This window comes from Ceratotherium simum, chromosome 25, assembly GCF_057802395.1.
Source record: "Ceratotherium simum simum isolate JZ-2026a chromosome 25, ASM5780239v1, whole genome shotgun sequence".
Lineage (NCBI taxonomy): Eukaryota > Metazoa > Chordata > Mammalia > Perissodactyla > Rhinocerotidae > Ceratotherium > Ceratotherium simum.
In genome coordinates this window covers 39,742,207-39,754,904 of record NC_141924.1, presented here as the reverse complement: position 1 = coordinate 39,754,904, position 12,698 = coordinate 39,742,207, and the positions used below count along the sequence as shown (strand labels likewise).

The 12,698-nt window shown below is 35.8% G+C and overlaps 1 protein-coding gene across 4 annotated transcripts in view; it reads left to right on the top strand.

The window, feature by feature from the left end:
• PTPRQ (protein tyrosine phosphatase receptor type Q) overlaps window positions 1–12,698 on the top strand; it is a 243,829-nt gene that overhangs the window by 93,364 nt on the left and 137,767 nt on the right. For all 4 annotated transcript variants that reach the window (XM_087449140.1, XM_087449138.1, XM_087449137.1 and 1 more), the window contains 2 exons: window positions 220–321; window positions 4,138–4,258. In XM_087449140.1, the coding sequence (XP_087305266.1) occupies window positions 220–321; window positions 4,138–4,258 (223 nt within the window). The remainder of the gene's footprint in view (window positions 1–219; window positions 322–4,137; window positions 4,259–12,698) is intronic.

Here is a 12,698-nt window from a genome sequence, read left to right as displayed (position 1 = left end):
GAGTTTATTACAGGTCACATGAAAGAATACTCTAAGTCAATCCTCTTACACATTATCCTATATCATTTTGTCTTCGTAATAGGAGTTGCTATTCCGAAGAAATACATTTTCACTTAAATTTTACTTTTGGAAGATTAAGAGACATTTCATCGTTTGGCTCTTGCATATTGTTAAAGGATATTTTGTAAAGCTCAACTTATCTATTTTATTTCCCTTTAGGATTGAAGAAATATACCCAATATATGATTGAAGTGTCTGCCAGTACACTCAAAGGTGAAGGAGTTCAGAGTGCACCCATAAGTGTGCTGACTGAGGAAGATGGTAAATACAGTAGTGGCTAGTGACATATTTTGAGTTCATGCATTTTGAAAAGACGTAATGTAAAAGGTTCCCTAGCCTGAGGTATCAGCTGTGAGCCACGGCAGCGTTATACAGAGATCTCATTGTCATGGCATGAAAGAAGCCAGCAAAGTCAGATTTATGTTCAATAAAATCAAGTATAAAATGCTGTTTTTTTGATTCTGAAGTCATCCGTGCTCTGTAAAAAATCAGTAATTTTTCTTTCATGGGAATTTTTAAGGCTGAAATTTTGATTTGAATGGTTTGAACATCAGCTAATGTATGTTATGACTGTGTTTTTCAACTTTAACATTCATATGAATAGATATTTACGTTAAGTTTTGTGGTAGATTCTGTTATGTCAACCTGCAACGATTGTTATTGTATCAGCCTTAGCTTGCTAATGAGTTCAGGCTATTTTCCAGGTTTCTCTACATACTTTGCCAAGATGCTGTTCCTGAGTGTTAATGGCCTTCATATTGAATATTTCAACATACCTTTTCCTGAATAAAATCAACTTTACTACTGAGACCAATTTACACTGGTACTTCACCAAGTCATAGACATATATCATGCTAGAAAATTACTTTTGAAGGATATATTTGGGATTTGGATTGGCATTTTACGTTTTATACATAATATATTTTGAGACTGGTTTTTTTTTCCCCTGTAAAAAGAAGTCCTATTGCCGTGAGGGGTGAGCATGGGTGTGTCACAAGTGTTCATCTTTTTTCCCCCTCTCTTTCAAGTTTCCCCATCTTAAAGCTAGGTTGCACCCTATGGATGTTCAGATTCTAGTCATTCATCAGGACAAAATGTGCATTATACACTTCTAGAAGGAAAGCTCTTCTCTGCATTGATCTTATATTAGTCAAAATAATAAAGTCTTTGGAACCTTCTTCTCCCATTTCAGGTCTCTCTCTGTTTTACCTCCACCAAATTACTTCATCAAAGCATCCTAGTAGGGTGCTCTGGGTTGCCCTAGTTTCTAAGTCTTCTCATGGGCTAGTCTGCCTTAGTCATTACCTCTACCCACTATGCTTGTTTCCACATCAAACTACCTGTCAAATTTTTATTTTTTTCAGTTAGATTCTTCTTGTTCTAAAAGTGAAAATTAGCTTAATAAATAAATAAATCCTTCCCAATGGGACAATGGCTAAAGGCTAGAGGAGAAGGTTGGCTCTCCTTTCTAGCTAAGATAATGCCCAAGAAAGATGTACTATACCATTTTAGCAATGCCCTTCTGGACATAAAGCTCACTTCTTTATTTCTAATTTGATGAAATAGTCCTGAGAATTTGAGGTCTTACATGAAGGAACTTAGACCAGTAGTGAACATATATTTTGAGCAGACAGAGCTGTTTACCACTGAGGTCAATAGTTTCAGATTATACTATGCATCCAAATTACCTGGGTTGTTAAAAAATACTGTCATAGTAAACTTCCCTCTAAGTCCTTAGCCAAGTCATTGATACAATTGCTAAGGAACAGAGTGAAGAACAAGATTCCTTTATTGAAAAATTATAGCAAATCAAGAATGGATAGGGCCGGCCCCGTGGCTTAGCAGTTAGGTGCGTGCTCTCCGCTGCCGGCGGCCCGGGTTCGGATCCCGGGTGCGCACCGAGGCACCGCTCCTCCAGCCATGCTGAGGCCGCGTCCCACATACAGCAACTAGAAGGATGTGCAGCTATGACAGACAACTATGTACTGGGGCTTTGGGGGAAAAATAAATAAATAAAATCTTTAAAAAAAAAAAAAAAAAAAAAAGAATGGATAAAAGCCTGAGAAATTTTGCTTTACTGGGTGTTAGGAGCTCCTTGCTTTCAGGGAACTTGTAGTTTAGTAGAAGAAATCTAAATTTGACAAGTGTGTAGACAAATAATTTTTATAATTTTAATTACCGGTATAAGTGTTCCCAAAAATTATTCCCAAGACAAAAGAGGGATTTTAGCTACTCTGAGGTATCAGAGAAAGTGTAGCTAAGAAAGTTATGTCTAAGCTGTGACCAGAAGGAGGATGAGTAAAGAGGGAGGATGAGAGACAGGAAAGGCCTTGCCAGGCAAAGGGAGTAAGAGCCTTATGAAGACACTTCTCATCTATCCTCACATGCTCTGTCATGACGAACTGGGTAGATTGCAAAAGGTATTGCATTTATTTATTCTAATTTTTTTAATTTCACTTTTTTAGATTGTATTTCAGAATACAAATGCCAAAATTATTAAAACTTAGTCTGCTATAGTAGATATGCAGCATTTTGTTTAGGTAGGCATGTTAATTACATTTCTTTAAGCAATAAAAGTTTTTCATAAAAAATAACCAAGAATATACTGAAGATTAAATATAAAACACCAAGTATTATCTGATATTACACATAAACATCTTAAATCATATTATAGAATATAAATGCTTAGTTATAACATGTTGTGTTCTAAATTAGTGCTATTTTGATTGAAATCTTTTTTCTCAATAACAAAAGTTAAGTTTTGCAAAGATGTTAGGAAAAATATCATAGGCTTTTGTTTTGATAAGTGAAAGAGAGTTCTCAGTTAGAGATGATTCATATCTTGGAAAACTGACATCTCCAAATGATATATGGTTTCTGGTAATAATCAATATTTGATAACATTTTTATTATAGTGCCAGTGAGAATACCAAATGAAAATATAAACACAGCTGTCACTTTTATTCCTTAGAACTCATATCATAAACCTTTTCTCTGCTTGGTGAACGTTTTTTTTTGGAAAATTGTTGTTACCGAAATAATGAAAACACACACACACACCTATAGCTGAGATTATTCAGACAATCAAAAAGAAATTAAAATAATTCAAGTAGAATTTTCTCCAAATTATTGGAAAAAATGATCTGCACATGTACTGATCTATAAATTAACATTGTTCGAAGATCTGAACAAATTCTCAAAATGTCTATTATATATATATGATTCACTTTCCATGTATAACTATAACAGTGATCAAAGTTTAGCAATTTATACCATATTATATGCAAAAAGTATATTAATATTCTAAGACATTACTATGCTGTTATACACAAGGTGAGAAATGTCATTCTAAATGTTTTATCTAAATGGAAATATAAACTTGGCTAACTAGTTTGCAGTAATTTTTTTAGTGCTTATTCACTGCAAAATTGCTAAAGTATTTCAGTTCTTACACTTTTATAGCAGAATTAGAACCAGACCCTAAACTGTCTACATTCTTGTTTATGTGAACATTGGTGTTTCCTCTATAAACCATTTAATTTTGAAGACTCAGTGAACAGATTTTGATACTGTTTTACAGTTTAATGACACAACTGAAATTGAAGAATGTAGTTTTGATTTGTGAGGTCAGTCATTTTAACTGCTCTCTCAATGTTATGTTTATCACTTTCCCATTTCTTGAATATGTGAATTTTTTCCACCTCTTTTTACCGTTTGGGGAGCTTTGTTACTGTATATTATATTTATTCACCCAAATAGTTTTATTTTTATTAGAGGATGATAATGTACCAAGATGTACTTGAACAGTAGGTGAATCACTGTGACATACCCCTTGTTCTTTTTTCTCATGAAATATTTTTTTCCATTGAATCACAGAAACAGATGTTCTAATACCACCATGCAAAATCTTCTTTTATCATCTCATTTTGAAAGTAAACAGTCAGTCTTCTGTGGAGTAAGGCGTTGTACCTGATTCATTTACCAGAAAGTTTCTAATAAAAATTTTGTGCGTTTCCATTTTAACCTTTTCTTATATATGTTTAATAAAATGTATTATCCTATAATCCAACTTTTCAGCTCCTGATTCTCCCCCTCAAGACTTCTCTGTAAAACAGTTGTCTGGTGTCACGGTGAAGTTGTCATGGCAACCACCCCTGGAGCCAAATGGAATAATCCTCTATTACACAGTTTATGTCTGGTAAGAATTTTTTTTCTTTTTTGGAAATAGTTCTGAGAACAAGTATTAATCTGTAACATAAGAGGAATGTAGTTTCTTTTTTTTAAATTTCAGAATGTGATGCTACATTAGGAACCTGATTATTAATAGGTTACTTAATATGCTTTTATCAAGAAACAAGTTTTTCCCATATTATGTAGAAGTCCAAGCATAGTCAAGTAACACAATGTTTGTAATTTAAACAAAAACAATTAAATGTTATGCATGATTATACTAAATTTCTGCTCTTAAAAGTCATTGACTGATCAATTTAGGTGAATACAAGCATATAATTTTAAACTCTTCTAGAATTTTACACTAATATTCTCTATGTCACTGTCTTTTTAGGTTTCCCTGAGCAGAATAATTTGAACTAAAATTTAAATTTAACAAAAAGATATTTCTTCAGAAATCTGTTATTTAAGGTCAATTTTCCATTGAAATGTAAACAGTGTATTTATTTTTTTGCTGGTCACCTTTACCCTGATTAACGATTATTTATGCATCAATTGTGAAAAAGCTGAAATCCTGTAATGCATCTCATGTCAATTAACCACATGGCTATACTGCTTCATGAAAACTCAACAGACAAAAATCTTCACTTTGATCTAATGTAAATCCTCTTAAAAAGATTCATCAGTTATGTAACATATTTCCTAGTGGATTTTAAATATTTCAACTTAGAAAATACAACTTGCACAATATTTTATAGAACATAGACATTTCTTACTTTTATATTCCTACTTGGAAGGTCCAGCATTGAGAGGCTACAATGTTTTAAAGAAGTCTACTCTTCTCTTTCCTAAATTAAGATTTTTCTTTCCCTAATCTCTCTTTAAATCCATTGCATACTGCTTTTAGGACTGTACTTCCTGTGTTCTTCATTGCCTGATTCCTAGTCACTTTGCCTAGTCATAGAGAGACTGGGAGTGACTTGAGAGTTGGTAGGGGGAAGAGAAGCAGTGGGAAGAAGGTAATTATTCCTCTCGATTACCCTATTCATTCATTTTTTCATTCATTCATTCAATGATATTGATATAGTACCTATATACCTGTGAACAAGACACACATAAGTCCCTGCCCTCAAGGAGTTTACATTCTAAAGGGGTAACTGGATTATACCCCGATAAACAAACACATGAGGGAAAGTCATGGGAAAGAGGGCTACTTTTGATGGGATACTTGGAGAAGTCATTGAAGAAGTGGCATGAGTTGTGATCTGAATGACAAGAAGGAGCTTCTTATCATGTGAAGATCTTCAAGGTGGAACTTGCCAGGAGGAAGGAACATTTACTGCATAGGCTCTGTGGGGAAACACAACTTGTCATTTTGAAGACAAGAGAGGAGGTTAGTATTGCTGGGGGTGAGAGAGACAGAGGAGAGTAATACTGGGGGGTGAGAGGCAGACAAAGTTCAGGAGTTAAGCCACAGTAAGGATTTGGTTTTCATTTTAACTATAATGGGAGTTATTGGAGAATTTCATGAACTTTAGGTACTTTATGGAGAATGAATTTTAGGGGGCAAAAGTGTTAGCAGGGATACTAGATAGGAGGTTATTTTAGTAATCTGGGAAACAGGTGATACTGTCAATGGAGGAGAGAAGTGGGTAGCTTTTTGGTACATTTAGGAAGAAGAGTTGACAGGACTTCGTGATGCACTGGCTGTGGGAACCAAAAACAGAGATGAATCAATAATGACTTCTAGATTTTTAAATCAAGGATGATGACTGCGTGATTTTTGACATCATTTTGCTGAGTTAGAAAAAATTGAAAGTGAGAAAAGTTAATGAAAGTGAGAATTAAGATTTTTCTGGCTGGGGTTTCCAGCCCCACGTCATGAGAACAATCTTGCTTCTCTATACGGTGATAATGCTGTATAAGTTCAGCTCCTCAATAGTGCTTTCTCTCTTCTCTTTAATGGAGTATGCTTTTCTGTTTCACTTCCTTAGATGGATTCTAGGCACAAGGGAAGCCTACTGAAAGTAGGGTGAGGGAATCTCAAGTCTGTGATCTTGTGGCTCATCTTACCTGGCTTTTTGGGAATCATTCTGTGCCCACCTGCAGTTATAGCTTCTAGTTTCAAGGTTCTTATTTTCTGTTTTATTCTTGATCCTACCTCAGGCTTATTCTAGTGCCCTGGCTCTCTTAGCGTGTCTGTCTCAACCCTCAGTTAACTAGATGCTCTTGGTTGTTTTCTCTGCACCAATTTAGAGTGTGCAGGATTGGGAAGGTGACTTCCACAGCCTTCCCTAGCTCTGGATGATCCACTAGAGGAGTTCTTAGATCTTGCTGGACATGGTGACATACTGAAGACAGAGGTTTTCTAACAGGCTTGTCATTTTACTCTCTATCCTGAGAAGAAGGAGCAAGCCCTTCTTGCTATCATTCAAAGAGAGTTATTCATAGAGACATTAAGCCAGAGGACCTCCCTTTTGGATCAGCTGGAGAGCTTAAGATTGCAGATTTGGGTGCATGCCCCCATCCTCCATGAGAACAACCCTCTTTGGCACCCTGGACTACTTGTCCCCTGAGATGATTGAAGGTCAAATGCATGATGAGAAGGTGGATCTCTGGAGCCATGGAGTTCTTTTTCAGTTGGGAAGCCTCCTTTTGAGGCAAGCTCATGCCAAGAGAGCTAGAAAAGAATGCTGCAGGTTGAATTCACATTCCTTGACTTTGTACCAAAGGAGCCTGGGACCCCATTTCAAGACTGTTGAAGCATAATCCTAGTGAAAGGCTGACTCTAAAAGAAGTACTTGAACATCCCCGAATCATAGCAAATTCATCAAAACCATCAAGTAGCCAAAAAAACAAAGAATCAACTAGCAAACAATGTTAAGACTCATACAGGGGGAGAAATCTTTGAGCCAGGACTGCTGTATAATCTGTCAGGAACAGGCTACTGACATGTATTTTACTTTGACTGCCTGCCTGCAATTTAGAGCACTACAGAAAGCGTTATTTTTTTTTTTAAACTGAGTAGGCAGTACCTGGGCCTCCCCATTCAGAAAGTTCCACTTCAGTGAACATGACACTCTGAAGTGAAAGTAGCCACGAGAATCATGCTAACCTCACTGGTTTCATAATCTGGAGGCAAGGTTCAACAGCAGCTGCTCCACAGCTGTTTCGAGAAAGGCGTCCTTGTGGAAGATGAACTTGGGGTCCAGTGGTGGGGAGGTGGCTGCTTTGCCCTGACTTGATCAGTTACAGAGCTGTGCAGTAACCTTCCAAGTATCTGAGTGTGTGTGTAACTTACTGGGTGGCCAAGCTGGGTAAAGCTGTTGGAATGAATACGTGATTCTTTCTTTTAAGGGTTAAAATAAGATTTTTTTTAAAAGATGCAGAAATTTACTAAAACTTTGAAGATATTTAACAATTTATTGAAGTCAGAGAAAGAAATTTTTAACATATTAACTCTAGAAACCTAGAAGTCCCAGAAATTAGATTTCAAAGGATATAGAAAGAATTCCTTATAAAAAGTTTTAATATTACATTCTTTATTAAACTGGGACTTGGAGCACTTTTGGACACATGTGTTTGAATCCTGGCTCTGCCACTTAATTATCTGTGGGGTTCCCTTAAAACACTGTGTGAGCAGTGGCTAACATTATTAGCAGAGCTCCTGTATCAGGGATCTGTATTTGTCCCATAATTCTCCGTTTCCATTACTTTGGTTGTTCCAATTATTATCAAATTCTTTTAAAGAACAAAATCTTTGCATATTTGCTATTTTCAGTGTATCTGCAAAGTGCAGGATCCCTATTATATTTATTATACTGGGTAACTTATCTCTTTGTTATGAATATTTTTTTACAAAATAGCTCGTGAAGGTTAATGTGCAATCATTTGATAGCAACTACTGTGAGTCACACTTGATTTGCAGATGGAGTGCTCAGAAATCTGCTTTAACCCATTGCATTTTAAAATGTTTCCTTCTAAAGTTTGCTTTGTGAAATAACTTTTATCATCTATCAAGATGGTAAAATAGCATTTTTTCCTTCTTTATATTGGTAAATTATTATTATTGTTTTCAAATGATAAACAATTGTTGCATTCCTAGGGCAACCACCATTGAATAACTGAGTTAGAGCACTGTAAGCTTTTTCTTTTAATACACTTTGGATGGAGGTGTGGCGTTCTAGTAAACTGACATAAAGCTTACTTATTTACTTAACAGTTGAATTCAACTTCGATTTGTTTAGCAATTTTCCTTCTATATTGTCAGCAAAATTTAACAGTAGTTTTCGTCCTTGTTTATAAAACTTCTAAGTGAATGCCTTGTATGGTGTAGCTAAAAGACTGTGGAATGAAAGTGGTGCTGAAAATTCTAGCTTATATACAAATCTTGGCTTTTAAATGTTTCTCAGTTTTCATAGTAGTAATTATGAGAAGTAATTCTGAGTCAGTCAATCTGACAAATGTTTATTACACTCCGTGGGGAGATAAAAAATATATAGAACCTTAAAATGGTTGTAGACTAATTATAGATAAAATATGCTCATGTGAAATAATTTAAAAATATTTGCTGAGCAATATATTAGAAAGTCAAAACAGTTCTAATGCAGCTTTTAATTAAATGTCACTGGTCAAATAATTTCCCCTGTAACGTAAAAGCTTATGTTTGGAAATGGGTTTCCACATGCTAAAAATTATCCCTAATCCTGTTTTCTAAAAGGTTTTCACTCTATTAAAAAACTACCTAATCATTTGAGCATATAATATAGATCAATGATCAGAATGGAACAGGGGCCATTTCAGATTTCCTGAATTTCTGTCCCATTTTGGGATGAAAGTGGTAAAAACAAGTTGCAAGTCAGGAGAGCATCTCAGTGGAAACAGTATACGAAGGCTTGGAGGTAGCATGAATGAACTGTGTGAAGAGATTGATAAGTAGCATTGTAGAAATGAAATTTAGGGCCAGGTTGGGATGATGGGAGAAACAAACACGGGTAGAGAGAGTGGTTGAGTACAAGGGTGCTGTTTATAATTTAACTTGAGGTTTCTAATGGGATGTTAAAAGCTCTGTCTCATCTCTTTCTTGCTAGTCATTTTTATGAATGACTTGGATGAAGCTTGGGTGCCAAGTCACAAACAGGCTACCTGTGGACCACTCATGCTTTGCTAGACCTGTGAACTGTTAATGAATTCTTAATAAAATTTTATCAGCATTTAAAAATGAGTAGCTATCTAGCAAAACTTCAGGTTCTTTTGTTTCTCACAAAAATCAGAATGCTTTTGCCGTATTCCCCATGATAAAAATCAGCTGGAGTTGAATAGAGGCTGTCTTTAACATGGAGCATTTGCTCTGCAGTTTACCACAGTTCCCACCACACTCTGTTTTAAGTGCAATCTTTTTAGTCATTTATTTTGCCTGTGTGGATCTCGAGTGTTTATACCTTCAACTTAGGGAGTCTTTTCATCCCGTTTGTGAAAATGTGGGAGAAGATTGTGATTTCCTTGCATTACAGACTTGGGGAACAAAATGTCTTGGAGAGTTGAAGAAAGGGGCTCAAGAGGAAGGATAGTGTAGTAGTTAGCATGTTGGAACAAATGTTGTGTTCGGTTTCTTTCATATATTTCCTTATTTGTTTTTCACAACAATACAATAAAGAGAGGAATATTGTCACCATTTTATAGTTGTGGAAACTGAAGCTTGATGAGGTTAAGGAGTTGCTGAAGGTTACAGATTTAGAAGGTGACAGAGCTAGAATTCATACCCAGGCCTGTCTTACTCCAAAATCATGCTTTTCTTGCATCGCTAGGAGTAGGTTTTGTAATTGGCCTTTGTTCTAAAATCTCAACAGTACACTTTCAGGATTAGGGAAGTCTTAGTTTGATAACAGTATTTATGATAAAGACTTAAGGAGTTAAAATAAATTAAGCTTAGTGCATCAACTCATATGGGATATTTCTACCAAAAAAATCACTGGCTTGATATTGATCTGCATTACCAATATCAGTTGATGATGGACTTTATAAATAAGATAAAATTGATGGACTTTATCCATTATGAGAGAATAATTATACTGTTTCATGTGTAAACCAATTGGATTACTGGCCCCCACAGTTTAAAGAGTATATGGACAAAGCAGAGCTTGTTAGTGGAGGATGGTGGAAATACTCAGGATCAAGACATGTGAGAAAGTGTTGAAAGAATGGGAATAAGTATTAGTCAAGATTCTTTTAGTGTCAACTGACCGGGCCCAACATAAATTGGCTTAAGCAAAAATGGGAGTTTATTGACACATATAGCTGAAAAATCCAAGGGTATACTAACTGGATGCAGGAGCACAAATAACATCAGGTGTGGTTAACAGCAAGAAGCTTGGTGTGAGCAACAGCAAAATGGCCCTATGTCTTGAGTATAATGGCGCACAAGGAAAGCGGGAGGAGATGAATCTGGAAAGCTGGAGGGGTGGCAGGCTGGATACGTGGAGTCTCGAGGCTTGAATAAGGATATCTCTAGAGAGAGAGAGACAGAGAAAGAGAATGAACCTCAGTATTGTTTGGGATTTTAAAATTTTATTTTAACCATGCACCCAAAGATTAACCCCTGAAGAAAAGACTCCAAGGACTTTCTATTACTCTTGGAATAAAGTCCAAACTCCTTATTCTGGCCTGAGAGGTTTAGTCCATTCTCAGGGGATGAAATCTTTTTCAAAACTCCAGCTCGAGTACAATCCCTCCTCCTATCTTCTGGACTTTATTCCTCATCTCTGCTCCACGACCGGGGTTTATGAGTGTGTGCTTCTTCTGCTTCAACTTCATTCTCTTGAGTGGCTTTTTCCTCTGATCTTCTAAATGTGTCTTTTCTGCAAACAAACAACAAATTTAAACCAAATCAACCAGCCAATCAAATGATGACAATAGGAACAACAGCAACAACAAATGAATACCCTACTTTGGCTTAGACTTTCGAGGTTCTAGAAAAGCTTTAGGGTGATAGACTTTTCAACTATTTATGCCTTGCTAGTTTGGGATTGCGTAATACATAATTACTAACCTATTGATACTACCCAGCTGTGCAGAGTAATTATTCTAAAGTGCGACACAGAAGAGCAGTTTGCTTAGAGTAGGAAAATTAGAGAAATCTCTGGTACATATGAGAGAATGATTTGATAAAGAGTCAAGTAAATGGATGTTGAAATTCTTTATGTTAGGGAGAAGTATTTAGTCAGTGATAGGATTAATCTAGACTATTTAGATAACAGCAGATTAAAGTTTTAAAAATAAATTCATAGGAATGGACAGAGGCGAACGTATCATCAGGTTAGATTGTCCACATGGAACAAAGTATCAAATGATGAAGATTAGAATTCAGACCATGACCTTTCCAAAGGTCTCAAACCTGGTGTGGAAAACCATTCATGTTCACATTTTGGGAAATGGGGAAATTTGTTTAAGTCTTCCCATTTCCCAAATGGAAATGGGAACAATGTTGCTCAGTGTGGTCTTGATGTGATCAGAGATAAGCAAATAAATTGGTAAAGCAGAGCAAAGAGACTACTCTTATGCTCTAGAATTTCTTGTATGCCCTAGATGTCAAAACATGGTCTGTCTTCTGAAAAAAGTTATAAATTAACTGGGAAATAACTTCATCTTAAAGACTCCATTAATCTTATCCCAAGACATTTTCTTGGTGTTACCAATGAGTAGAGACAGATAGAAAAACTGCATCTGAAAACTGCATCTTATATTTATTCAGAATAATTTTAAATTCATTTGAATTATTTTAATTTCTAAAATTCAAAACAGCTTTTAAAATGTTCTAATATTAAAGTTTCTAGAATTAAATCAGTAAAATGATTGCACTGAGGACTCGATATTTTTTCTCACTTTGAAAATTTGTACCACTTGGGAGGTTTGGCTGGTATTGAAAGTGATCTACTTTAGGGATTAAGTATTGTGTGACATTTTTATTCCTTCCATTTCCACCCAGTGTGCGCCTTCGGATATGTAGGAGTTAGACCTGCTTTGTCGGGTAGGCCTCCTCTCTTCCTCTTCCCACGTCCCTCAAGTCCCCATTCCACTCGCACACCTTACGAAGTAGCTGTCTAGTGAGCAATCTCCTGCATCCCTGGGGGCTGTGCTTTATTCTCCTTCTCTTCTTTTTGGTCACAACATTTTTTTCCTCATGTCTTTCTCTTTTACTTTGCTGTTAGCAGTTGGGGGAAAGAAGTTATTGTCCTTAAGGAGATCACATTGTTATTATTGAATTGTTTTATAATTATGTACTGCTTTGTCTGCCTATTTTGAGGATAGGGCTGTCTCAGTCATATTTGTGTCTAACATAGTTCCTGATATAAAGTATATGCTCAATAAATTTTTTTTGAATTCTGTTGAATATTGGTTGCATACATATCATCTCTAAATTCAGATGGGGTGGGGAAGGTATCTTTCTTTGTTTGGAGCCCTATCTTTAA